This window comes from Punica granatum, chromosome 8 (assembly GCF_007655135.1).
Source record: "Punica granatum isolate Tunisia-2019 chromosome 8, ASM765513v2, whole genome shotgun sequence".
Lineage (NCBI taxonomy): Eukaryota > Viridiplantae > Streptophyta > Magnoliopsida > Myrtales > Lythraceae > Punica > Punica granatum.
This window is the reverse complement of record NC_045134.1, coordinates 8,355,235-8,383,186: the sequence shown is the minus strand read 5'-3', so window position 1 is coordinate 8,383,186 and position 27,952 is coordinate 8,355,235. Positions and strand designations below refer to the sequence as shown.

At 37.5% G+C, this 27,952-nt stretch overlaps 1 protein-coding gene across 2 annotated transcripts; it reads right to left on the bottom strand.

Annotated features, from left to right (window-relative positions):
- Positions 1-8,676: 8,676 nt before the first annotated feature.
- On the bottom strand, positions 8,677-26,484 carry LOC116187030 (zinc finger BED domain-containing protein RICESLEEPER 2-like). Of its 2 annotated transcripts, XM_031515610.1 has the most exons (9): positions 26,188-26,484; positions 11,693-11,891; positions 11,417-11,507; positions 10,728-10,873; positions 10,402-10,645; positions 10,183-10,296; positions 9,909-10,091; positions 9,538-9,739; positions 8,677-9,388 (listed from the first exon to the last, which is right to left on the bottom strand). In XM_031515610.1, the coding sequence occupies exons 1-9, from the start codon at positions 26,339-26,341 to the stop codon at positions 8,889-8,891; spliced, it is 1,833 nt and encodes a 610-aa protein (XP_031371470.1). In that variant the 5' UTR covers positions 26,342-26,484; the 3' UTR covers positions 8,677-8,888. The 2 variants fall into 2 exon arrangements, with proteins under 2 accessions (XP_031371470.1, XP_031371469.1); XM_031515609.1 differs by lacking the exons at positions 8,677-9,388; positions 9,538-9,739; positions 9,909-10,091; ... (3 more) ...; positions 11,417-11,507; positions 11,693-11,891 and adding exons at positions 15,886-16,138; positions 16,205-16,517; positions 16,659-18,328; positions 18,871-18,940 and having other exon boundaries at positions 26,188-26,310.
- Positions 26,485-27,952: the final 1,468 nt, after the last annotated feature.

The window sequence follows — 27,952 nt, the reverse complement described above, 5'->3', positions numbered from 1 at the left end:
CAAAATTTCGTATGATATGTTCGTTGCCTAATAATTTCACACAGTCTTTGTCTCATGAAGCCTTTCATGCTTTCAATGGCAAAAATAAAATAAGGTGTTTCTCCAATTTTGCCCACATTTAAATTATGATATTACAAATTTGCCCATTTACATACTTAACATAACCAAATTAAATTTTAAAATCATCATACCTTTCGGTAAATGTTCTTTATTATAACAATACAAGCGAAACAAGTTTTCAAACAACATTTCAAGAGGCCCTTGTATCCCTTAAGGCTAAACGAAATTCACATATCACATAAGTTTTTATTTTTATTGTATGTCTTTTTTAGTATAACAAAAAAATATAAAAATTCAACCGAAAAAATAAAAAGAAAGCTATAATTTAATAAGAAGATAAATTTAATAATTAACTTAGTATAGATAAATTGAATCATCAAACACTATTTCATATTTAGTTAAATATGATTTTTTGGTGAAAGAATATTATTGCTAAATAGATGTGACTATTCAAAGAGTTGCATTTTTTTCTGCTATATATACCTTTCAGTTTTCAAATAGAAATATGAAGAATCATTTGAACTTCATTCTCCCTCTAAAACTTTTCTCTTAAATTAGTTCATTAGGAAGTCTCCAAAGAGTCTCGATATTGTTGCTCGAAAATCTTAGTGGTCGTATTCTTATATTTCAAAATGTATGTCATCTCTTATAAGATATCAATTCCCTTATAATTTATACTTTATAGGATTTTAATAGATAATATTTACATATGGTTCTAAAGTCACACTTTATATCTTGCTTCTCATAGGTTTGACTCCTTTTTTTAAGGATATCATAAATTTTCCTCTATATTCCAAGATATTATTTGATTATCTCTTGTCATTTTCTTTTTAATTTTTTTCTCCGTAATCTTGGTCTATTTTCATAGGAAGTAAGAAATTAAGCGGTGGGGGCCTTTAACCGACAATCACCATTGCCCATAACCTCATCATGAGCGGAGGTTACCTTTGACAAATCACTGCCGGCCAATTTGCCTTTCTCTTTCAATCTTCGACCCCTTAAGTTTGCTCTTGATGTGTGTATATGTAATTGTTCTTTTTTTTTTTTTAGAATTTATAGATTTTAGGTTTAACTTTTCATATACAAAAATTTTCTAATATTTGGAAAGGCCTTATTTAAATATTAACAAATATTATGTCCCACTTATACAAAAATAAACGTTTTGATCTGAAAGAGAAAATGTTTTAAATGTTTTTATTTTATTGGTACTTATCCCGAATGAAAATTGAGAAGAAATTGAAATTATATGTGATTTACAAACAAAAGAAGATTAACAATAATTATTCATTACTTTCCAGGTAATTTTTCACAAAGAATTAGAATTATAAGTCATAAGATTTGTGCTAGCACTACGCGCGACTTAGTTATCAAGATTCGCACTTGTGTGAACTAACCTAATTGTTTTCATTGCTATTTTAAAATTTTTGCAAAGATATTTTTGAATTTCTATTAGGTTTATATGAACTTTGGCTCATTTCCACTTAAAAACTCAAGCGATAAGTGATGATACCCAAGTCTCATATAAAACAATAGTTGTTCTTTCATCTTTTCCATGTGAGATTATAATTCTCAACATTCGCCCTCACGTACAATGTGTGGTCTATTTCTACCTACACGTTGTCATGTGTCCTTAAACACCCGCCCTCGACAATTGACTTCAAGTCGAGTTTATCTTCCGTACTTAGACGAGGGGGGACTAGCCATAAGACGCTCTTTTTTTACTGCTCTGGGGCAAATTAGGCTTGGCGTGGTGCAGTAACCTGGACTCTGATACCATATTGAACTTCCATTGGATTTATACAAGCTTGGATCCATTTTCACTTAAAAGTTCAAGCTGATAAGTGGCGGTACCCATATCTCATATAAACCAATGTTTTTCTTTCATCTTTTTCATATGCGATTATAATTCCCAACATATATAATTATATTCAATAACCTATAATGTATATCAAATAATATATATTATCAAATGTTTTTATGATTTTAATATTAAATCATAAAATTAAATAAAGAAAGGACATGCGGAAGGAAATAGGAGAGATGGGAGAGAGATGAGAGAGAAAAAGAGAGGGAGAGTGAAAAGATAGGAAAAGTGGAATAGTTGTTAGTTAATGAAGATATGAATTGACTAAATCACCCTTTAATTAACTTATGATAATTTAGGCTTTTTATTTAATTAATTAAGGGTATTTTTTGGAGAAGAAAAGTCACACCAACTATTTTGATTCCCCCATTATAATAGCATAGATTACATGGTCTTCTTTTTTTGTTATTTTATTTTTTTTTCTCATTTTCCTTTAATAGTATTCACTCATTTTGCTCTTTATTATCATAATTTTAATCATGATTTCTGCAAAGGCTTTTTTATATTATTTTAACATTGATTATATTTGTACTACAAAAAGTACATTAAATCACTAATTTACTTAAAATGAATGTTTATTACAATTTTTTTCGGTTATACGTTAGAATTGAAAATTTTTGCCTTCTTTTGTTTGGATTAACTACCTCAAAGTCTAACAAATTTATAATAGCCTAGTAATGTGCAATATAAAAAGATTATACCTTCGCTTCTTATATTAACTATAACTTTATAAGGTAAATCAACTACATTTTGGCGAAAAAATTATAAATATAAATTAATGATATTAAGTAATACGTATTTGATTTGGTATATTTAAACCAACCAATAAGACTATTACTGATGTTACATAATTAATTATATATTATTTGAATGAAATTTAATTTTTTTAATATATTTTCTAGTATTTTATAAATATTATATTTTATTACTTAATCAATAAAATTTTCACGTGCAACGCACTTGTAGATTTACTAGTATATATACATACATATTTACATGAGAGGTCCATGAGCTTAGTATAATAAAATAGAATTTCTAGTAACTAATAAAAATACACGAATAGTCCCATTGGATATCAAACTTAAAACCTCTATATTACCAAGTGAGGACATGCGTCACTGCACTACATCTCTTTTGTTATTTTACTTTTATATCCTATATGCGCTTGCCGGAGAAGACAAAAGTAACATAACATTGTTTAACAAAAGTAAGAAAAATAACCTAAGCAAAAAAAAATTAAGCAAAATAACACACATAAATTAGGAAAACTAAGAAGAAAAAGAAAACTACAATCTAGCTAGCTTTTCTAAGGGACTTCTCGCAAAGTCGCATCATTAATTTAGTTATGCAATTATTCTATCTACAATCTATGACTGACATAAAAATACGAAGCTCAATAGATGGTTTCTCAACTTTTCATAATTTTACATTTATCGTTTTTTATAGGGGTTTTTACTTAAAATGACCCATGGTTTGTCCGTTTTGTCAAATCTATCCTATGCTTTTTTTTGTCAAATTTATCCTATGGTTTACTTTTTGCATCAAATCTAACCCGACGTTATCTTTTCCGTCGACATCGAACGGCTGTGCTGACGTGGCACGTGGAGAGAGAGTAGGCCACCCTTGCCACGTAGGCGCTATGTCAGCACGGCTATTAGATGTCGACGGAAAAGATAACGTCGGGATAGATTTGATGCAAAAAGTAAACTATGGGATAAATTTGACAAAAAAAAAAGGATAGATTTGACAAAACGGGCAAATCATGGGTCATTTTAGGTAAATACCCCTTTTTTATAATTCTCAATAAATTGATGCTAAAGATTAGTCTCAAATCAATGTCAACGATCCCGATAATATTAAACCGGAATATCGAAATTTGCTCCGATAATTATTCTCAATAAAGAGCTTACGCTAAAGATTCGTCTTGAACCACGATCATAGTTCGGAATTTCCAAATCAAAATATTGAGACCTGCTCCAAAAATCATTCTTAATAAATTAGTCAATATTTTATATAGGATTTATTGCACCATATACTCTAACGTTGACGGATATTTTTAGATCTATCCTAACGTCGTTTTTTTGCTTGAGGTATTCCAATATTGCTATTTTTGTTTCACCAACTATCCCCTGGGGCTAAATTGTGACATCAAATTAGCAACATTGGGATATCTCAGGCCAAAAATCGACGTTGGGATAGATCTAAGAATATGTGTCAACGTTAAACTATATAGTGCAATATACCCTTTTATATATGTTACACAAATGAAAATATCTTTAGAATGTCCCACTTATTTATCCGAGCATGTGAACTTTGTTCTTATATATTACCTTATGTTTCCAGCGTACCTATAGGGGGGTACTGTCCAATTTAAAAACTTGAGTTTATAGATAGTGAAACCCAATCCTCCATATGGGTTTCGGAAATGTTATTTTGATAGCATATGAAAGTGGTCACACTGTAGATGCATGATAAGAAACCGAGGATTCATACATATTATGTCAATGATATACAAATCGTTAGTTCACTCTACCCAATGAATATGTTAATCCACGTGATTCATTACCTTTTAAATTTTAAATATTTATAATATATATAGAGATATATACATATATATGTTGAAGTGAAAATTATATAATATTTATAATAAACCTTACTTGTAGTAATTACTGATTCTCCTACAATAATTATCTTAAAATAATTTTCTCAGATTGTGTGGTTCCTTTTTTCTTTGAAATTATTTTTCAATTTCAAAATATATATTTTGAAATTACTTCTCTTTGTTATACAAATTCATTTATTATCACGTTGGCGGATACATTGGCAGAATCACATTACTAACAACGCACTTAACCGAAAGAAAAAATTACTAACAACGCAATGGTCATGGCGACAAACTAAATGATCCTCTCCATTTTCAGTGAACAAGATGTGTACATAATATATTTAATTATTTCATATTACTTATCACTACAGAAAGTCACAAATATTTTATGTGTAACACGCAGGTTTTCATCCTGTATAAACATTACATTTTTATACAGCAATGAAAATTAATGAAAATTCAAAAACTTCGGAGAAAATCAAATGGTCTATGCATTAAAAGTCCATTAGCTAGCAGAAACCATCGCAGCTCTGTAAATACATACATTAGGTCTTATTTTGATTGAGGGCTTCAAAAGTCACACTCTCTATAGATGTCTGTTTGTCTTGTCATCTCTCATTTTATTGTTCTTACAATTTTGCCATGCTGGAGATAGTTTAGAAGTTTTGGATCTGTTGTTCTGCATATTAGATAAAATGCTCAATCTTTCACAGTGTCGGAACTTGAAGAGATCGATCCTAGAATGTTATTCCTTAAGTGAAATCGATAGATCCATTGGCAAATTAAAGAACTTGAAGCACTTAAATTTGAAGCATTGTCGTTTTCCTAAGGGTTTGCCCGAAGAAATATTGGTTCCTTGGAATTATTAGAAGAGATGTTCCTAAAAGACCTTAATTACGATTTCCAGTCATTGCCGGAATCAATTGGTTATTTGAAATTTTTGATTATCCTTGAAGTAGAGTAGTAGAAGTCAATATTATCGACCTTCCGACTGTTGGAAGGCTAAGGAGACTTAAACGCCTCTCGCTCATTGGGAGTTGGTTAGAAAGACTTCCTGAGACATTTGGAGACAAGCAATCATTAGTTGAATTAGATCTGTCAAAAGCAATCATCACTAAATTACCCGATTCCTCTGGGAACCTTAAAAAGCTTCAGCGCCTTTCTTTAAGAAGTTTTCGCAAGATTGAGAAGGTTCCAAACCCGTTTGGTGATCTAAAATCTTTATATGAATTGGATATATCTAATTCTGGACTTGTTCAGTTGCCTGATTCTATTGGGAAGCTGAAGGGGTTGAAAGTGATCAAGATGAGTGGTTGCAACGTCCATGAGTTACCAAGCTCTATTGGAAACATGAAGAAGCTTGAAGAGTTGGATGCTCCGAGTTCTCTGAAAGGAGAAATCCCAAGCCAAATTGGGATATATACGAAATCCCAAACCAAAATATGCCTGCTTCCCTCAACAATAAGTAAGCTTTCTTCGCTCCAAACCCTCTGGTTAGAAGACTAATGAACTTGAAGATTTGCCGATGCTTCCGAAAAATTTGCTCAGTTTAAAGTTCATGTCAGTGCTATTAAAGAGTCCCGGATCCTTTAAATCTAACCCAACTGATTGATTTGGAGTTTGCCAATATCAACAAAAGAATACGCGCCGACCACGTCAAATTTTTAAATTACATGTGGCCATGCAAGGTAGCAGAGGTAGAGAGACATTCTATTAAGAATCTTTCGAAATTGGAGAAAAGCCTTGTATTTTACATTTCAGAAGTCACCACCCTACCCACTGGACTATTGGGCATTTTCTCCCAATCGGACTCAATTGAGTTGGGTTGCCAAGACTTGGAATGTTTGCGCATCTCCCATCAATTCTATCAAATTTGACTCTTAAGTATTTGAAGATGGAGACAAAGCTACCCAGCCTCTCCAACTTGAAGAGCTCATCCTATTTACAATTCTCTAAGTGTTCGATAGGAGAATATGGATTCAAAAGTCTTCAAGTTGGAGAACTTGAGCAGTTGGAAACTCTCCGAATTATAAGTGAAGATAGTGACCTCTCAATTGGCTTTCACTGCCGGGAAGTTTGCAAATCTTGTAATTAAATAGTTGCATGCATATTAAGAATTTACCGGATCTTTCACACTTGGAGAAGTGTTGAGAATAGTTGAGTGTGAAGAACTATCTGGGCTTCCAAGTCTTGGGGGTTTAGAATCGCTGCAAGAGCTCTCTGTCAGTTTCCGTGGGTCATGGAAATAGTTGGGGCTTCACCTGTCAGCAGGATTAAGAGACTGTTAGAATATACTCGCACAAGTGTGAAGGAAGTACCGAATCTTTCGCACTTAAAGATTCTAGAGGTGTTGGCAATAGACCACTGCAAACAACTAGTAAAGATTCCGGGTCTTGGAGGGCCAGACTCGCCGGAAGATATGTACCTCTCTAGTTGCAACTCGTTGAAAAGAATTGGGCATCACCTGCCGGTAAATCTGAAGAGTATGACAATATCTTATTGCAGTTGTCTGAGAAAATTACCAGATCGGTATTGCTTAAAGAAACTACAGCAGCTAAGGGTAGAATGCCTCGATGAAGTAAAGAAGATTATTGATTCGTCGGCCTTGGGGCGATGGAATCTTTACAAGAATTATTCATTGCAGGATGTGATTCACTGAGAAGTTTAGGGCCTCAACTGCCAGTTAGTTTAAAATACTTGGACATAGTCTATTGCTCGTCCCTCGGGAGCGTTAAGAGTACAAGGCCGCAGAGAAGAGATTCCAGGTCTTGGAGAGAGAGTCTGACATTGTCCCGTGTCAGACCCCCATATTCAGAAATTGGCGAGGAGAGCACAGTCCGCTATCAGAATGCCTGCATGTCCTTCACTGATAGAGACTCCTCTCACACCCCGATATAGCGGGTCAGATATTTTGTTTCTTTAAGTAATAGTTAATTTAGTGTTCTTTGTTAGGCTTCACTTTTTTATTTATGGATTAATTGGTTTAATGGTGCTTTCCTCTGGTTTATTCCAAGGCAGCAAGACCGATGGGACGGCATGTAACTGCAATTTCATGAATTTCACTAGGTGAAAGCAATATCCATTGCTCAGTTGTTCTAAAAAAGAAGGTAGATGATCAACGTCATTTTCTGCAGTTACATAAACACCAATTAAGGTTAAAGCTACCATTGCAATTTACATATTTTCCTCCAAATAAAACTAATATTATACTTCGAATGTGACATATTTGGCTCAATTTTGAAATCTATGATTCATATTTTGAGTACATTGCAAAATTACAAATATAGATTCAAAAATGTAGTGGTCCTTTCAAAATGTACTTTACCTTCATGGAAAATTACTTAATTTCGCACAACGAGCTAGAGAGAGAGAGCTATATATATATATATATATATATATTCCCTTTTACATCTTTTAGGCCTACGGTTTTGAGCTGAGTAAAGCCTGGCTCAAGCTCAGCCGAAAATTTCATATCAGGCTAAAATGATGGTGCAGGGCAGTGGACCCTTGGCCATAGCTGGAGCCTGGAGTTAGCCATTCTACTATCCTGCATCGGCTCAGTGTAATGAAGTCAGCTTCCTTTCTTCTTCAATTAATTCCACTTTTATTGCCAAAAGAATGATCGAGTCCCAAGTACTGTCCATTACAGGCCGTGTCAACTTCGAATTGGAACTTATTCATACAATGGGGTTAGAAGATTTCAATGTTCAAAAATGCAAAATCTACTATTAGAAAGTGAAACCATGTATTTATATTCCTAATCAAGGGTGCTGTTAATTGTTTACATCGGCGAGGTACGTATGTATGCTGGTCAATCTTTTCTAAACTGAAGGATCCTTGAGAGTTGTAGCGATTAACTTCAACTTCTCAGCTTCTGATTTCTTTTTTTTTTTCTTGGGGGGGCATTCACAGCTTCCTAATGAAGAGTACACATGATTCTTCATGATTTGATCTTTCCATCTTTGACTTCATCATGGTTCTAGAATTGCAGACGTCATATTATAGAAGTAGAGGGATGTCTTGTCTAGCAGCAACTGTGGTTCTTGTAACAGTAACTCCAGAACGCGAGCTCATCATGCGCTTTTGATAGGCGATTGGAGTTATTCCTAATGTATTCATCTTGGTCGAGGAGTTGTAGATATATAAGATAGACCAAATATATTACATTGACGGTCATTTGACATTGAACTTTCTAAAGGATAACTTACATGACCATCTGTGGTACTTTGTAATGGTGATCAGATAAACACACATACATGGAAATTATTAAAAACAAACATATGTCTCCAAATAAATATCGAGGAATATAATTAATGCATGTCTTGACATAGAAGCGAAAACTTATTGCCCACCCGTGGCCTAAATTCCGTTGGTTGTCATTTTTGGGCTGTATGTCAATCCAAAGCCAAATGGGAACAGAGGATCGTATAAGGCAGCGCCGGGATTCATCGGCAATTGGTCAAGCCTCTTGAACCATGAGACAGGTAATCGTCCCACAAAGTCATAATCTCCAAAAACTACATCTGTGATTCCATTTCCTTCAGTCCCAGGCAACCAAGCAGCAACCAAAGCATCAATCTTCTCAAGCATCTCTGGCTTTAATTCTATAGGTCTCCCAGTAATCAAAGCAAGAAGTGTTGGTACTCTATCAGCAACTGAACATATCATCTCAGCTAGATCAGAAGGGATAACCAGTTCGGCCTTCGAGCTGATATTTTCTGCATATGGAGGTTCACCAACAGCCACAATGGCGAATGCAAAATCGTGAGCTGATAATGTGTCCACTGATGGGCATTGCGTGAATATGACTTCGGTTTCAGGTCCAACTGTTTGTTTAATAGCATCAAGAATGGTGATCCCTGTATAAAAGAAACCAAAATAAATTCCCCTGATTACGCCACAAAAACTAAACTGGAGAGACAAATTTCTAAACTAAGCTTTGACAACCACAGCAGAACCTACAACTCTAAGATTGCAGCAGAAATGAAGTACGCAATTCCGTGCATACCAATTGTTGTCCTGCCACTGTCTCCGGCCCAGCTTACAGTCCAGGCCCCACATTGATAACCAAGATCATCTGCATGCGATCCCGCGACAAGAATTTTCCTGGCAGTCTTGTCTAATGGAAGTAAAGGCTTTTCCGGGTCCTTCCCATTCTTCAACAGGACCAAGGACTTCCTCACTGCCTCCCTTGCTCTCTCTCTATGCAGCTGCAGATCATTTTATCACACCAAACATAAATCAGATTGGACCATGTCGGATTTCATGTGGTCCGCAGATCAAAAAGTGGATATCCTCCCAATCTTAATGGACTAGGTCATGGGAAGAATCTATCCAAGGAAAGACCGGCAAGCTATGTGACATTTTCTGAAGGTTTACCTTGCAGCCTACAAGATCTAGCAATGACCTGTCGGAGAAAGGGTGTTCAAAAATTCCTGCAGCAAACTTCACCCTCAGTATCCTCTCCACGGCATCATCAATCCTCGAGATTGGCACTTCCCCTGCCTCCACCAGTGATATCAAGCCCTCTTGAAATTTTACGAGGTCAAGACGGCCCAAAACCTGCAAGAAAGGAAAAGAAATAAATGAGCCACTTCTGAGAGAATGTAACATGTTTAAATTAGAAAGCCGGATCAGAAGTTTTGGGTATTACCATGTCGATCCCCGCATTGATTCCGAGAGCAGCACATACACGATATTCTGCCCCTTCTGAATCCCTGTTGTCTTTGAGTCTATCAATGCCTCTCCAATCAGAAATTACGAATCCCTTCAAATGTCAAAATGGTTACCATGTTGATATTTGACATTGACGGGAAAATGCAAATATCTTAGACCCAATTTTATTACCAAAACAAAGAGTTGAAGTGATTACCTTGAACCCGAGTTTGTTCTTCAGAACATCGGTCAGAAGAAACTCGTGAGAATGCATCTTCTGCCCATTATAGCTAGAGTAGGAAGCCATCACAGTGCAAACATGTTGAGAGATACAGTCAAGGTAAGGGGCCATGTGGACCGTCTCCAACTCATCGTAACTTATTCTCGTATCCCCCTCGTTTTTCCCTCCTTCAGTGCCTCCATCTCCAACAAAATGCTTCGCGCACGCAATCACGTTGTTTCTAACAAAGACAGGAACTTAGTAAGAAACACTAGTACTCTTTTTCATTTCACCCTTCCAAATTGAAGCACTGGGCGAGTTACCTTCCGGCGACAAAAGGGTGGCCCTTTGGGTGCTCAGCTGGCGGAAGCCCTTGCAGGCTGGTAATTATGGAAGCCATCCTTCCCACGATTTCCGGGTCCTCACTGTAACTTTCGTAGCATCTGTTCCACCTCACATCTTTGACAACCTGCCATAATAATGTTTAACAACCTGCCATAATAATCTTTAACAACCTGCCAAATGAAAGCCATTCTGTTTTCACTTCTTGAGCAATATATATATATATATATTCTGTTTCCGTACAAATTTTTCATTCTATCTTGATTAATTCATTGAGATTATAGCCACTACTCCTTATACGTGCATTATTTTCCAATATTAAGAGACTCTTTTTTACTTTTAATATTATCTTTTATCATTAATTCGGCTTCCATATTTGTGTATTTTCATGAGAAAAGTATTGAGGGATTCAAGCACCGGAAAGAAAAGGATGTGACTCCTTTTCCTAGTTTTTATAAATTAAATAATTCATCTGTTTTTAATTATAAATTATCTAACAAAAAAAAAGTATGTGCATGGACAAAATCCCTTCTTTTTTTTTTGCTTTTATTCATCAATTAACTTAAAGAAAATATATAGTATAATAAACTAAATTATTGGATTAAATAAAATAAAACTAAAATAATTGCCAAATGGGGACTAACATCTCCATATAGTATCAAGAACTTACGGCAACACAAGGGGCAAAAGCGTAATTAATGCCACCTGCCCTGGCCTCCAGAGCAGTTGCTGCTCCTATCCTTTGGATCAACTCTGCATCTCTGTCTCATATAAATGTCCCAGTTAACCAAGAAAAGCACCTAATGAAATTTTTCGTCAAACATGAGGTATTCCCAGCCAAGACTATCATGTTCGGGCAACGGTTTGACCCTGACTTCTTCAAGTACCTAACAAATTAAGAATATATATATATATATATATATATATATAAATGAGGCTAAGTTACCTAGTGGCACCTAACCCCACATTGTGCGGAAAGATAGTAGTGCCATAGGCATTATTGTGGCCGTGAATTGCGTCCACTCCGAGTATAAGCGGTATACCGAGCTGTGACTGAAGTGCTGCTTGTTGCCACTCATCTGCCTTGTCCGCCCAGTCCTTGACTGGCGCACTGTCATACGGCCCACTTTCTGCATTTAGTCCTCCTGCACACCAATATCAGTGTGATTTTTAAGCTTGCATCTATATTATTGCTGCTCAAAATCAAAGTAGCAAGACGGTAGTAGATCGAGGATGCAGTGCTTATGACGGTGGAAAATCACCACCGATCAACTGTTGGAGAAAATGGGAGGGTGTGAGAGGACAAAGAATGTCTCACACATTAAGAAAAAGAAAAGTGGGTAGTTTATATAAAATAAAGGCTCGGTAGCCTACTAGCTTAAGTTTTTGGGTTGCAAATGGGTCCAAGTCCGAATTAGTCTCATTTTATATAAAAATTTATCCCACCGGTATTAGAGCCCATGGTTAGAATCCTACCACCTTCATGCGATATAGTGCGCATAACATGCATTTGCGCGGGTATGTACAACCCATAGGCTCAAGTGTAAGCGTAGCGTGCGCCTAGAGCAGGACGCTCGTTGTCCCGTTGTGTCTGATGTTGGGACTTCTAAGCGAGGGTGGGTGTGATTAAATCAATTGTGTACATGATACCGCGTGAGGGTGGGATGTTGGAGAAAATGGGAGAGTGTGAGAGGACAAAGAATGTCCCACACCGGTTGAGAAAAAGAAAAGTGGGTAGTTTATATGAAATAGGTCCAACAACTTTTGGGTTGCAAATGCATATGTGCACCAAAGTCAGTGAGTTTGCTCCATAAGTGAGTGAAGCTTTTGGGTTGGAAATGTGCAAAGTCAGTGAGTCTGCTCCATAAGTAAGTGAGAGTGCTTAGACTTTTGACTGTGTGCATGTAAGAGGAATTGGATCGATGAGTGTAATTGTGTATACTTGTCACCCTGCAGATAGAATTGTTTACACCAATTTTCCGTAATATGTTAAAATAGCCGAGCCATGATACGTGTGTGATGATTCAATAATTTTTCCCAAGTCTCGGAAGAATTTCAGGTCGAATTTGGAGGTTTAGGTCTTGAAGATCAAGCCCAAGAGTCAATTTGAGGAAGAGGCTCGATTTTGAAGCCCAGTGAAGGAGCCCAAGATGGTGACTGGAGCACATAACATGGCATGGGCATGGACGGACGAATTTTTAACAAAGGGCGGAGAGGAATTGATTTTCCTTTGGTGGCAGATTTTAATCTTGGAGATCAAGCATGTTAATATTCTCGTGTTGTCTTGTGTTATCTTTTATTTTAGGAAGTCAAATAGGTTGGATATTCCTCCAATTTTATTTGATATCTTATTTTAGGTAATTTAGGTTTTTTAAATAGTCAATTTCTTATTTTGATAATGTCTTGATCTCAATATTATAAGCATATCTGATTTAGATATATTCTTTAAGGTTTCAATGTTCATGCCTATATATATGTGTAGTCTAGTTCGTTGTAACTCTCTGCACATCTATCAATCAAACTCGTACTTTTCATATCTTTCGTTGGTTGCACTTTACTTATCCCGCACTTTCAATTATCCACACTTTCATTTATCTCATCTTTCAATACTTGCACCTTTCAATACCTAAACTTTTAGTCCCGTACCTTTACCTTCAATAAATTCCTCTTGAATCAGATCTATCATTGTTTTTGGAGCTTCCAAGCACCAAGACGAGATCCTATCATCCTTCGGCACCACTTGACGAAGCATGCTCAAGGTTCGAGTTCCCTTGTATGAGTGGAACTTGTTCCATCTTCAGATTGGCTTCCCGAGGCTGAGTTTTTGGCCAAATTTTATCAGGCCGGCTCTACAGCGGCTTGGTGGTTTCGGATTCTCAATCAAGTGGATTTTGGTGAAGAACCCTAAACGGTTAAATTCCTGAACTGTGAATCGTCTAAAGCGCATTTCAACTTGGAATTTAAAATCTAACCACCGTTCAATCCCCCAAACTTCTAAAGCCATATACTACGTTTTGCATCGGTGGGGCCAGCTAGTAATACGTCAATTCTTAGAACCACTTCCTGACACGTCTGCAATCACCACAGGCATTGTCGAATTGGTGTCAAAACGTTTTTTACGTGAACAAAAATTGATCTCCTATGTCAAGGCGGCTTTTGTACTAGCACATAACCATGATTACGGAAAATATCGTCATAAAGAGTTGGTGTTGAGGGAAGAGTGCTGAAAATCAACACTAAGTATTTTGGTTACTTGTCAACAAAGGAAAATTCAAAATAATTACGAAGTAAATATGTAGAAGTATATATTTTTGATCATTCTAGGAAGTAGTGGTTATTTTTTCGGTGAAGGAAGTAGTGGATATTTACTACTACGTAGGAATTATCTTAAGAAGAAAAGAAAAAACCCAGAAAATGAGGGAAGTAAAGCAAGTGGCGGTGTTTTATGACGGGAAAATGACGGCCAATTAACTCTTATAAACCGGGAGTAAAACAACATTGTACATGAGTACCAAAGTCGATAATGATCGGATAATTCGTCCAACCCAAGGATAGCTATAATGTCTTGAAGTTCTTTGTAACGTTGTAAAGTTTGTTTAACTCTTTGTGCAGTTTCATAATGTTCCTCGCCAATGATTCGAGGTTGTAGCATCGTTGATGTTGATTCTAAAGAACTTTTTTTCATTCCTTTTTTGAAAAATTCATTGGGGAACTCAGCGACTGTCTTTTATTGGACTGGAAGACATCTTTTGTTGTAGGGAAAGAATATGATATTCGGCATTTTTTTTTCATAACATAAAAAGAAATAGACTTAAAAGAAAAAGGAGAATTACTAATATAACTTTTCTAAAATCATGATTCTTTTTTATTAACTACTAGTGTCATTCAAATTATGTGTACGCCCTTTGTATTTGATTATGTGTGTCTAATATTACAAATTGAAATAGGGTAACGTTCATATTCCCTAAAGTACCCCTCACAGTATAATATTATCAATTTAGTAACTACTAAAATTATCAAAAATTAAGAGGATGATATAATATATTTATGTGTTTATTAACCACCAAAAATAACTTTTCACTCTCTCCCTTTTTTTTCCCTTCCCCCACCCCCTTCTCGTTTTCTTCCACCGTTCCCTCCCTCTTTTTCTCTCTATCCTCAACATTTTTTTATTTTTTATTTTTTATTAATTTTATTATTTAATATCAGTATTAATAAAAATCTTCTTTTAACCTATATATATTTTGAAAAATCACGAAAATAATTATATTTTAAAAGCTAATAAAAAATAAAAATACACGTAGCGTGAATCGGATTTTTAATCAATAGAAATTATAAAAGCCTGAGCATAGCACGAGTCTGTCATGTACAAATTGAGTGTCGAGTAACATACCAAATTTATTTCACGTGCTTATACATGTATATTTTTCAATTATTGCATTTGATATAGATTTATTAATTAGTTAATTAATATGAATACTTTCTTTTAAGAAGATAAGTTTTGAGTTTTTGCTTTCATGTGTCAATTTCCCCACACTCTTGCCTTTTCATGCGGGCCACTCAATTTGACCAAATCCCACCCCTTTGCTTTTTCTTCCTTTTATATTTGTATTTAGGCCTGGCAATTCGTGTCGTGTCGTGTTTATACGTGTCGTGTCTAATCGGGTTCGTGTCATCAAAGTCATAACCCGTACACGACACGATTATTAAACGGGTCAGATTTTGAAAACACGAACACGACCTGTTTATATCCGTGTCAACCCGGACACGACACGTTTAAACCTGTTTATCGAAACGTGTCATAATAGGTACGTGTTCGTACACGACACGATTATACCCGATTACCCGACACGTTAACACGACCCGTTTATTCGATTAGTCCGGTTACACGGACACGTTAACACGACCCGTTTATTCGATTAGTCCGGTTACACGGACACGTTAACACGACCCGTTTATCCGATCAACTCGATTACATGGACACGTTAACACGACCCGTTTATTCGACACGTAAACACGACCCGTTTATTCGACACATTAGCACGATTACGACCTGTTTATTCCGAACAGAAATTTCTAGGAAGTACATATATCATGATATGTAAGTCTAGTCTTAAAATAGATCACAATAACTTATAATTGCATCATATCATTAATTCTTCCAAAGTAGGTAGCATTGTTCAAATAAAGAGTAATTAGGCTAACTCAGATGAAATGCTGACAATGCTAGTAGTAGCCAATCAAGAACCAAAGATGCCCTTGCAGTGATGGCATCTGAATTGATCGCTCCTTTAATTAACCACGGTATTAGACCCTTGAGTTGATGGCTCCTCACTAATATTTAAGTTCATCACATCCTCTGTAATTTGATCCATGGAAATCCCACAACTATCTACATTCAAAAAAGAGAGAGATCAACAAAAGAACTTTAGAAATCAGAATTGAAAAGTAAACTTACCAGTTAATCCATAAAGCCAATCTCGAGAGCACATGAGTGCTTCCACAAGGTCGGGTTTCAAAGAACTCCGATACTGATCGAGAACACGACCTCCGCAGCTGAATGCTGCTTCAGAGGCAACCGTGGATACGGGAATACTCAAAATATCACGAGTCATCCTTGCAACCGTCGGATATCGTTGGGAGTTAAGCTTCCAATACTCAAGAATGTCCAAGTCCGTCTTTCTATCACTCCTTGTCTCATCTAAGTACTTTTCTAACTCAGACTTTTTCGAAGACGCTGAATACACATTATCAGCATAATCATCGAACTCCTGATAAAAAATTAAAAATAACAAGGAGAATGAAATGACAAACATATTCCAAGTGCAAATGACAACAAGAAAAAGAAAATACATGGGGGACAAATACAAATATTGATAAAGTAATATACATAACATTATTAAAAATTTTACCTCTAGCATATCTACGGATTCTGACTCTTGATCAAGATTTGACGCCACTTTCTCTTGTAATGCAGATGTTCGATTCACCTTTTGATGTGTTGTGTATTCTTCATACAATGAGAATAATTTGTCTCGAACAGTCTGAAATTCTGAAGATTGACTACCATACAACTTTCTGTAACTCCAATCCACAAACTCAAGTTTATACCTAGGGTCCAATATCACCGCAATCGATAAAATCACAGAAAATTCAGACCAGTATTTTTCAAATTTCATAAGCATCCTCAACGACATTGCTCTCAGATCTTCATCTGTCCCATCACTATACTCCTTGAGCATTACATATGCTTTGAAAATGGAAGGAAAGTATAGATTTGCAGTCGGATACTTACTTCCAGAAAATAAGTTCGTAATCTCAAAGAAAACCCCCAAGAACTTCTTTATCTTCTCAATCTTCTGCCATTCCAATGAGGTAGGACAATTTGTATAATTTGAATCACTTAACTCTAGGTGGCAAAATGCACGGCGATAATAAAATGCACTTTCAAGCATAAGAAAGGTTGAATTCCAACGAGTAGGGACATCTTGCCTCAAGCCTTTCTTCGGATTCAAAGACATGAGTCTCACACATTCAAGAAACTTTTCTTTTCTAATTTGAGACCCCTTAACATACTTGACACTCTCCCGCACTTTGTCGACTGCAACATCAATCTCTTTTAGTCCATCTTGCACAATCAAATTAATTATGTGGGCACAACATCGTTGATGGAAGAATTCACCTTTGGCTAGGAGTGCATAATTCAAATTTAAATGCGATCTCAACAAGCCCACGAAAGTGTCATTGGCAGAGGCATTGTCCAAAGTAATAGAAAATAATCTTCCCTCAATACCCCACTCAGCTAACAAAGAGGTAATCTTATTGCACAATGCCACACCGGTATGTGGAGGTGGCATCAGGGAGAAATTCAGAATCCTCTTTTGCAAAATCCAATTTTTGTCAATAAAATGTGCAGTCAAAGAGAGATACCCATCAGTAGCAATCGAGGTCCACAAATCAGATGTCAAACAAATCCTACCACTAGCTTCCTCAAGCAAGCATTTAATCCGTGACTTCTCTTTCTTATAAACTTTCAACACATCAGCCCTTGCAGTGTTTCGAGATATAACAGAGACCGACTCACGCAAATATGAGAACACAGATCTAATTCCAGCATACTCCACGAAGGCAAGAGGCAGATCATGCATAATCATGGCAGCAATCAATAACTCACGAAAGCGTTCAGGATCAAATGTAGCATTTCTCAAAGAAATATCATGGTTCATGAGCAACTGACCAACATCTCGTGTATCCTTACGAACGCATTTTTCACTATGCCTTTTCAGATTTCCAGTCCCATATTGACTATCAGAAATAAAAATAGCGCCGCACTTCTTGCACTTACAACGACTCTTACCATCAATCGTCTTTTCTGCCAACCTCTCATAAAAGTGCCACACAGGTGAGGTAAGCCTTCTTTTTCGCTTGCCCGTCGATGTCCCTGCCTGAGCTCCTGTTACAGTGTCTTTGATCTCATCTCCAATGAGCTCAATTACATCATCATCTTCATTTATTGTGAATAAAGGATTTTCCTTCCCAGAGGATTCCAGGTTCACCTCCAAATTATTTTCTGAACTCATCTCTAAATAAAATAGACAATGAGAAATCGGTTAATGCAAATGGAAAAAGAACACGCAAATTAAATTGCAAAAGTATGGTGACAAGATATGACAAGATAGCCAGCATAAAGTGCATAAAGTATGTTTCAGGCAACTATCCAATGTATATTTAAGAAAGTTCATTGTTAAAGAAGTCCTCTCCCAATCAACAGTGCCTCCAACGGGAAAGCTCAGTACTTTAAGTTATCATATACTAATTTCACCTAGAATTTCTACCTTGTCTCAGCATTGCCACTGAGTATTGGGATTAACCACATTATGAGCGCCATTCATAGTGGCTGAATATTCAGTAAGACAGACAAAGAGAGACCTCCCACTCATGTACAATTGCTCAAATGAAACTGGAAACATCCTGCATTCCTTTCTTCAGGCAATTTCAGTCACACTAACCGAAAAATAACATCACCAAAATGCATTCAAAATCATAAGAGCAGAGGAGGACAGCAGCAACAGCTCGAATGTCAACGATGAGAATAGAAATGAAAATAAAGTTACAGGAACTGACCGGATCAAATGATGAATCACTGCCACCATCGCTGTGTCCAACAGATTACAGTAACCAAGGCTGGGATCCACTGATTGCGGCAAAGAAATGAAGGATCAGCAGAGATAAGAACAATTTCCTTTAGCAGAACAGGAAGAAACCGAAGTTAGATCAGAAGAAAAGGCCAGCGGCAGTGATGATAGTGACGATCAAGACTTGAGAGCAAGGGGCGCGTCACGGTGGAGCGATGGAGGCTTCTTCAGTTCTTCTGCTGACAGTGACAGAGGTGGAGGCGGAACGGGAACTTCCCAAGCAAGCAGCGCAGTAGCAGGAGGAATTTTAAAATTAGGGTTAGTGGAAGGGTATATTGGTAAATTCGATTAGATAAACGGGTTAACGGATTACACGATTAAATAACACGATTAAACACGTTTAAATAAACAGGTTTAATCGTGTCTAATCGGGTTATGCGAGTTCAACCCGTTAAGACACGTTTATTAATCGTGTCTAAACGGGTTGAACCCGTTTAGACCGAATATCAAAAAACCTCAACCCGAACCCGTTTAACTTCGTGTCGTATCCATGTCGTGTTATCGTGTCGTGTCAAATATTGCCGGCCCTATTTGTATTCTTCACTTTGCGGTTCAATTTCTCTTTCACGGCACAGAGAGAGGTCGAGAGTTAGAGAGAAACCGTGTGAGGAAAGAGAGAGAAAAATTTTAGAAAATTAGAACGATCGGTTTTCGAAGATTTGAGATTCAGGGTCTTGTTAAAGTGAGTAATCTATTTCTAATCCGATATTTTTATCGTGATTATAATTAGTGTATCAAAATAGTACTAACAGGGCTATATTAGTGTCACGGATCATGCATGTATTTTTATACAATCAGTTATAATATTTGAAAATGAGTAATGAGGTTTTTTGAGTTGTGTAACTAAGGTTGATGGAAGTTGGTAAGTCATGTGACGAACTAAGCCAGTCGTAAGTCAAGCAATAGGAAATAATTGCTTGGAGCAGAGAGGTTGTCAGTGTGAAGTCATCACTATAGTTGAGAGGTATGAAGGGACACATGGATGATCTAAGTTCTGGAGATCTCCATGATATATTTATGATATTATTGAACCCCTACTATGATCCCGCTAGTTGTTAGGGCAGTTTCTCACATATATGGAGCATGGTGAGAGCGAGTGTTGGAGGTAATCCAATATGAAAAAGTTGAGAGGAAATTCATAGGTTTATAAGAGATAATGGTTTAGCAATCTATTAGCTTAAGCTTTTGGGTTACGGATAAATATGAGTCTGAAGTAGGCCTGTGGATTTTTCCCAACAAGTGGTATTAGAGCCTCGAGTTAGAGAAGTTTGAGGTTTTCAGTCTTTTTTGAGATGGAGTCTACAGGATCTATGTTTAAGTTGAATGCAATTAACTACTCTATATGGAAGTCTCGGATGGAGGATATTCTATTTTGCAGGAACTTGTACGATCCAAGTGAAGGGAATTCGGCGAAACCAAAAGATAAGGATGACAAGGCTTGGGAACACGCAAATCGGAAGACTATTGGTTTGATTCGACAGTGGATAAACAATAGTATTTATCATCATGTAGCTCAGGAGACAAATGCGAAAGTTTTGTGGAATAAGTTGGCAAATTTCTACGCGAGGAAGACTCCGCAAAATAAGGCATTTATTGTGAAGAAGCTGGTTCATCTTCGTTACCAGGATGGAGGTAATATGATTGTGCACATGAGTAATTTCCAGGATATTGTTAACCAGTTGACGAACTTGGAGATAATACTCCCCGATGAGTTGCAGGCTTGTCTACTTTTAAGGACTCTACTGGATAATTGGGACACACTTATGGTTGCGTTGAGCAATTCTGCACCTAATGGAAGGCTATCGTTAGCCACGGTGACAGATAGTTTATTTAATGAGGAAACTAGAAAGAAAGGCTCTGGGATTTCCAATCGGTCTGAAGCTTTGGTTACTGAACAACGCAGGAGAAGTCAAAGCAGAAATTTCTCTTCCAAGCATCGTAACTCACGTGACAAACCGAGGGGTAGATCAAAGTCGAAGAGGAGAAAAGGGGTCACTTGCTATCACTGTGGAAAAGAAGGACACTACAAAGGGAGTGTAGAGCTCTGAAGAGGAATCCAAATGGTAATGGTGAGAGCAAGAAGGAAGAAGGCACTATAGCAGTGGCATTTGATGGAGAGACCTACATCGTATTTTATGAAACATATGTGAATCTTACGTGTCAGGACTCTACCTAGGTTGCAGATACAAGTGCCTCGTTTCATGTCACTCCTCATTGGGATTTCTTCTCATCTTACACTTCCGAAGACTATGGTTATGTGAGAATGGGAAATGGACAGTCATGCAAGATTGTCGGTATTGGTGATGTCTATCTAGAGACCGAGCTTGGCTGCAAGTTGCTTCTGAAGAAGGTGAGGAATGTTCCAAAAATTTGCCTTAACTTAATCTCAACGGGTCAGCTTAATGATGAAGGCTACAATAACAAATTTAGCAATGGGAGATGGAAGCTCTCCAAGGATTCATTGATTATGGCACGGGGTCAGAAGACCGACACTCTCTACAGGCTGCGTGTCAGGCACAACTCCGGTCAGGTTGATGTTGCTGAGGATTATCTTATCAAGATATGGCACAGGAGACTTGGGCATATCAACGAGAAAAGTATTCAAATTCTTGCTAGAAAGAAATCTTTGCCCATTAATGGTTTGCATTTGAGCACTTGGATCACTATTTAGCTGGTAAGCACATGAGAGTTTCTTTTGTTAGAAGTCGTCCCTCCATATGCAATCATATACTTGATCTTGTGCATATTGATGTTTGTTTCATGTCGGATAGATCTCTTGGTGGTGCGATCTATTTTATGACCTTTATAAATGATCACTCCATGAAGATTTGAGCTTATCCTATGAGAACTAAAGATCAGGTGACTGCAATTTTCAAGAACTTCCATGTAGCAGTGGAAAGAGAAACGGGCATGAAGCTTAAATGTGTTAGATCTGATAATGGTGGTGAGTACAGGGGTCCTTTCGAGAACTATTGTAGGATTCATGGGATAAAACTGGAGAGGACGGTACCGAAGACACCACAACAGAATGGGCTTGTAGAGATGATGAACCGCACAATTGTTGAGAGGGTTCGTTGTATGCTTTCTCAGGCGAAACTGTCTAAATCCTTTTGGGGCTAGGCAATGAGGACAGCGGTTGATCTTATTAATCTTACACCGTCAGTTGCACTTAATGAAGATGTACCCCAGCAGGTATGGACCAGCAAGGAAGTATCGTACAGGTATCTCTGAGTTTTTGGGGTGCAGGGCATCTATTCACATTCCTCGAGATGAAAGATCGAAACTCGATGCTAAGGCAAAACAATGCATCTTCTTGGATTATGCGCATGAAGGGTTCGGGTACAAGTTTTGGGACCCTAATAGCAGAAAGATCATTAGGAGCAGGGATGTTGTGTTCTTTGAGGACCAGACAATCAAGGATTTGCATAAGTTCGAGAAGGTCATAGTAGGCAGTCCTCACAAGATCTCTATTCCTGTACCGGTTAATGTAGAATATCGAGTTGAAGAGTTACCTACCGAGTATGTAGAAACCATGACTGGGAGTGAGATTCCTCAAGTAAATGATGATGTGACCGAGGATGATACGGACTCGTAGTTACAATTAGAGCTTACAGATAATCTACCTAAGAGATCTAACGGAGTAAGACGGCCTTCTACAAGATATCCGCCTCTTGAGTATGTGTTACTGAATGACGGGGGAGAAACCGAGTGCTATGATGAAGTTGTGGCACATGAACGCAAGGAGCATTGATTGAAGGCAATGAATTAGGAGATGAACTCCTTGTCTAAGAATTACATGTATGATCTAGTTAAGCTACCGCAAGGTAAGATAGCATTAAAGAACAAATGGGTCTACAAGTTGAAGACAGAGAACTCACGGCCCCGATACAAAAATCTACTAGTAGTGAAAGGCTTCAACCGAATAAAGGAGTTGACTTCGAGGAGATCTTCTTGCCCATGGTGAAGATGTCATCTATCTGAGTTGTTCTCACATTGGCAGCTAGTCTGAATTTGGAGATCAAGCAGCTCGATGTTAAAACAGGTTTCTTACATGGTAACTTGGAGGAAGAAATATATATGGAGCAGCTGAAGGATTCTGAGTTAATGATAAGGAGTATTTGGTGTGCAGACTGAAAAAGAGTTTGTATGGGCTTAAGCAAGCACCTCGACAATGGTACAAAAAGTTTGGCTCTTTTATCTTGAGCCATGGCTACACACGGACCACTTCAGATCATTGTGTATTCGTGAAACAATTCTCTGATGGTGATTTTATTATTTTAATATTATATGTGGATGATATCTTGCTTGTTGGTCATGATATGAGCAAGATTGCAGAGTTGAAGAAAGAGCTCAGCAAGTCTTCTGCCATGAAGAATTTGGGACCGACGAAACAGATCCTTGAGATGCATATTTCTCGTGACAGATCTAGTGGAAAACTTTGGCTTTCTTAGAGACGTATATCGAGAAGATTTTGGATCGGTTCAACATGGGTAATGCTAAACCAATTTCATCACCACTTGTTTCTCATTTTAAACTTAGCTCGAATTACTGCCCTATAATTGCGAAGGAGAAAGAAGAGATGAAGAAAGTTTCTTATTCATCAGCTGCGGGGAGTTTGATGTGTGCCATGGTCTGTACAAGACCAGATATCACTCATTATATTGGTGTGGTTAGTCGTTTTCTCTCCAATCCGGGGAAAGAACATTAGAATGCGGTTAAGTGGATCCTGAGGTATCTCAGAGGAACTTCCAATGTGTGTTTACACTTTGGTATGCCGAAGTTAGTGGGCTACACGGATGTAGATATGGTGGGAGATATCGATTCCCGGAAATCCACTTGGGGATCCTTGATGACTTTTGCAGGGAAAGCTATCTCATGGCAATCAAGGCTTCAAAAGTGCATCACTGTGTCTACTACGTAGGCCGAATACATTACGGTGACCAAAGGTTGCAAGGAGATGTTGTGGTTGCAAAATTTTTTGCAGGAGTTAAGCTTGAAGCAAGAGAAGTATGTTTTACACTGTAATAGTCAAAGCGTCATTCATCTTTGTAAGAATCCTATTTTTCATTCGAGGTTGAAACATATCGATGATATCAAATTTCATTGGATTAGAGATGTGTTGGAGTCTAAGCTGGTGAAGTTAGACAAAGTGCACACTGATGAGAATGGAGCTGATATGATGACAAAACCTCTCGCTAAGGAAAAGCTACATGTTTGTCGAAGTATAGCCAGTATGTTCGAAACTTCCAAATAGTTGGGAGGGGGAGTTTGTTGGGTACCCCTCCAATTTGGAAAAAATTGGGCTCAAATCGTATTGGGCTTTTATCGGGGTTTAGTAGGCCCAATGACCAATTTTTGTTAGGGTTTATTTTTCAGCACAAAGGCAGCAAAACATGTGCCGATCTACAGTACAGAGAAGCTACAAAAACGGAGCTGAAATTCAAGAACAGATGGCAGTGCGCAGCTGGAGATCAAACCTCAATCGAGACGTCAAACGAACTCCGATTGAGACGAAATTTTGACAGAAGCTTCACGACACGTGGCTAAGTTCTGAACGGTCAGAATTCCTATTAAAGCTCTGTAGGTGTTATTTCAACTGATTTTGTAAATCACCCTTGTGGCTTACGAATTTCGGTGTTTGGGTGATCCAAGAGAGTATGTCTCTTGAGTTTGATGATCCAAGGGTTTACCCCTGATGAAAAACACTGTGTAATCTTCATTGATAGTAGATCGTTAATTCGGAGTTGGTCCTGTAGTTTTTTCCCACATTAGGATTTTCCACGTAAAAATTCTCGGTGTCTTTTTTTTTTACTGATTGTTGGTTGATTTGGTTGGTTCCTATCTCGATTTCACTAGTAGAGGAGGAAGACTAATCGCTGCATTGTTGTTTGACCGAGCATACCCTTCCCAACAAGTGATATTAGAGCTCAGGCTAATGATCATGGGGAAGCGCACATGCATATGCGTGGAAATTCATACTACACCAAGACCCGATTGTGAAACTCGTGGCTAGTGAAAGGCTTAAAAATTGGTATCCGAGTTCGGAAGTGGAAGCCTGGCTCGAAGTTAGTTGTGTCCAGTATGTTGCTTGCCATCGTATCACGAGGACTACGACGAAGTCCTCCTTATAGTCGAGAAGGGGGGGAATTGTTCGGGCGGTTTCTCTCCTATATGGAGAATGGTGAGAGCGGATGTTTGAGGTAATCCCACATGGAAAAATTAAGAAGAAACCCATAGGTTTATAAGAGATAATGGTCTAGCAATCTATTGGCTTCAGTTTTTGGGTTGCGGTTAGATCCGAGTCTGAGGTAGGCTTGTGGATTTTCCTCAATACTAGTTTGGGTTGTGGTTGTTCACTTGGCATCAAATTTATCCCCAAAATATATTCTCTTAATTATTTTTTACAATCTTGAATGGTGGTAAAATTGTGGCATTTTATTGGGATTCTACTTGTTCAGTTGTAATTTTCTGAATATTCCTTATTTGTATGGAAATTCATATGTTTTTTTAATGAGTTATATCATGTGAAATTTTCGAATTTTACATGAAATTAATTTCATATTTAATTGAGTTCAGTTTATATGGGAATGAAAAGAAAAATAACTTAACTTAATCAAAAAAACACTAAATGATGCTCACCGAAAAAAAAAAGTAGTTAAAAGTAAATGAAGACCTGCTTATTTTTTTTAGCTGATTTGCTCGGCCAATCAGCTACCTTTCAAATTTTGCAGCGAAGTCACTCAATTTCTAGTAATTTTCAAAATGATTCAATATGCTCTCATGCCAGGGAGAGTGAGTACGGGGGAGAGGGCCGCGGTGACTTCAGCACCACTACTGCCCCAATCAAGTGAACGGTGACACTAGAGGTTGTTAGTGAACTTATCTAAGCGGGTCCACTACCGCCCAGAAATGCCTCACCTCTCTTCTATCACGAAGAGAGGGAGGCAGGAGATCTGCTACTAAAATAATAGGGGTCAATGTAGGAATCAAAAAAGTTTTGTGGTTATACAAATCAATGAATTCAGTGAATATACATTTTTTTCCCAATGAAACAAAATTTGTTTATTTCAGCAAGTGCTTATTTTCTTTAGCACTATAATTTGAAACCAACACGACGTAAGTGCGCTTCATATGTGAGTCAGAGTGCTTAAAGTGAGGGCAGCAGATTATTTATAAGTTGAGGGAGCATCCACACAGGGTTGTGTAAAATGACACTTAAAAGAGGTACGAGGAGAGAAAAGAGTACCTACGGAGCCATCACGGAGGGCAGTGGGAGTGAGAGAGCCTTTCCCGGGCATAGCCATCTGACCAATCTTCTCTTTTAGAGTCATTCGACTGATCAGATCTCTCACTCGACACTCAATGGGCGTATTTGGGTTCTTGTATGCCTCCATTTCCATGACCGCTCTGCCTCAAACTGTAATGTTGCTCAGAACTAATCGTCGGGCTCGAGCTAACTGGAGATTCTTAGGAAAGTCCTTACGGAAATTTCTATACAAATTCTCCAGTCCATTTCTTGTCAGAGAAAAGACCGAGCAGAGTGCGCGTTACAGCTGGAGATATTATCCCTACCAATCAGCTTGTCTTCTTTTTCTTTTTTTTTTAATTCTTCACGAGAGAGATTTATCTATTTATTAGTGATACATATTTTTACCTATTAAATTTAGAGATTTCGAATTCAATTTTCACTATACGACAAACTATACATAATTGATTAACAGGATGCTTACCAAGTAAATCATACCCCCGATTTATTGATTAAAAAGAGAAAAAGTTATTCCCATTGCCAGCAGAGACAAGTTCCAAAATCACTTGTCATATCAAAATTATTAAAAGAAGTGGCCCGACGACCTGGCCTTTTCTTCTGATAAGAGATAGCGAGAGAGGAGCCTTCCGAATATATATCAAAAGAATTTTGAGTTACAATATTCTTTGTGAAAGAATATCGTATATTCTCTGGAATAAATGACATGATTCCAAATCTACTTGTTATATATATTGGGAAGCAGAGATGATTCAGAGGGCAGAAATCACTTCTGACTTTGCCTATTCTGGAGTAGTATTTGCGGTGGTTGAGAAATTTACTGAAGTAACTTTCGCTGGTTGGAAGAGATACTAGATGGACGATGTTATGAGATCAGTTATAGTGAAGATACCAATGTCGTGATGAAAATGAATTCGCGGGCTCGCAAGGAAAGACCCGGGAAAATGCCCTAGTTCATTTTAGAAGCCAGAATGGTCAACAGGTTCTGAAGCAGCTGATACACAATGAAAGGCTCACTGCTGGAATTCTCGCTTTTTTCGACAAGATGATCTGTCGGGAAGCTGTCGAAAATCTGTCGTAAATGACCTTTTCCAATGGATTTCCGACGGAACAACACCCGCATAGGAAAGCCCTCCTACGGAGAATGCTTTTCCCGCTAGTAATTAAAAAATTAGAAATCGGAGTTTGATCCTTTCTGTTGGGAAATGCTTGGTTCCATTAGAAAAACAGCAATTTAATTTATCAATAATTCAATATTTACGGAAAATCGATATCACTTTTTTGCTACAAAAGAACCAGCCCAGGACCAGAGCGATCTAACCTAACCTCCTGTGGCGCCAGACTTGCCTCAGTCGAGGCTAGCCCTGATCTGATTGCACATGTAATGGCCATGGCCCTCCTCTGAGTTGTTAAAAACTAAGAATAAAACCATTGGCATTAATTATGTTGATCCAGAGTAAACATGCATTTTACCTTTGGTGGGACGTTTTCGAATCCCGATTAACAATATTGACCAAGATTGGAACTTTCGAGACAAAATTAGTTGCTATAAAATTTATTGAACTGTTATACAAAGCAAGCCATTTTAATTTCCTAAGGAAATCCATCCAGTCTCCTTCGAAATTCGGCCAATCCATTTCTGTGAACCTTATGCCTCGTAACTCAGTAAAATCTTGTGCATTAGCAGCGAGCTTGAAGTAAAGATCCAACGAAAGGCATAGCGCCTCGAGTTCCTTGGTTCCCTGGA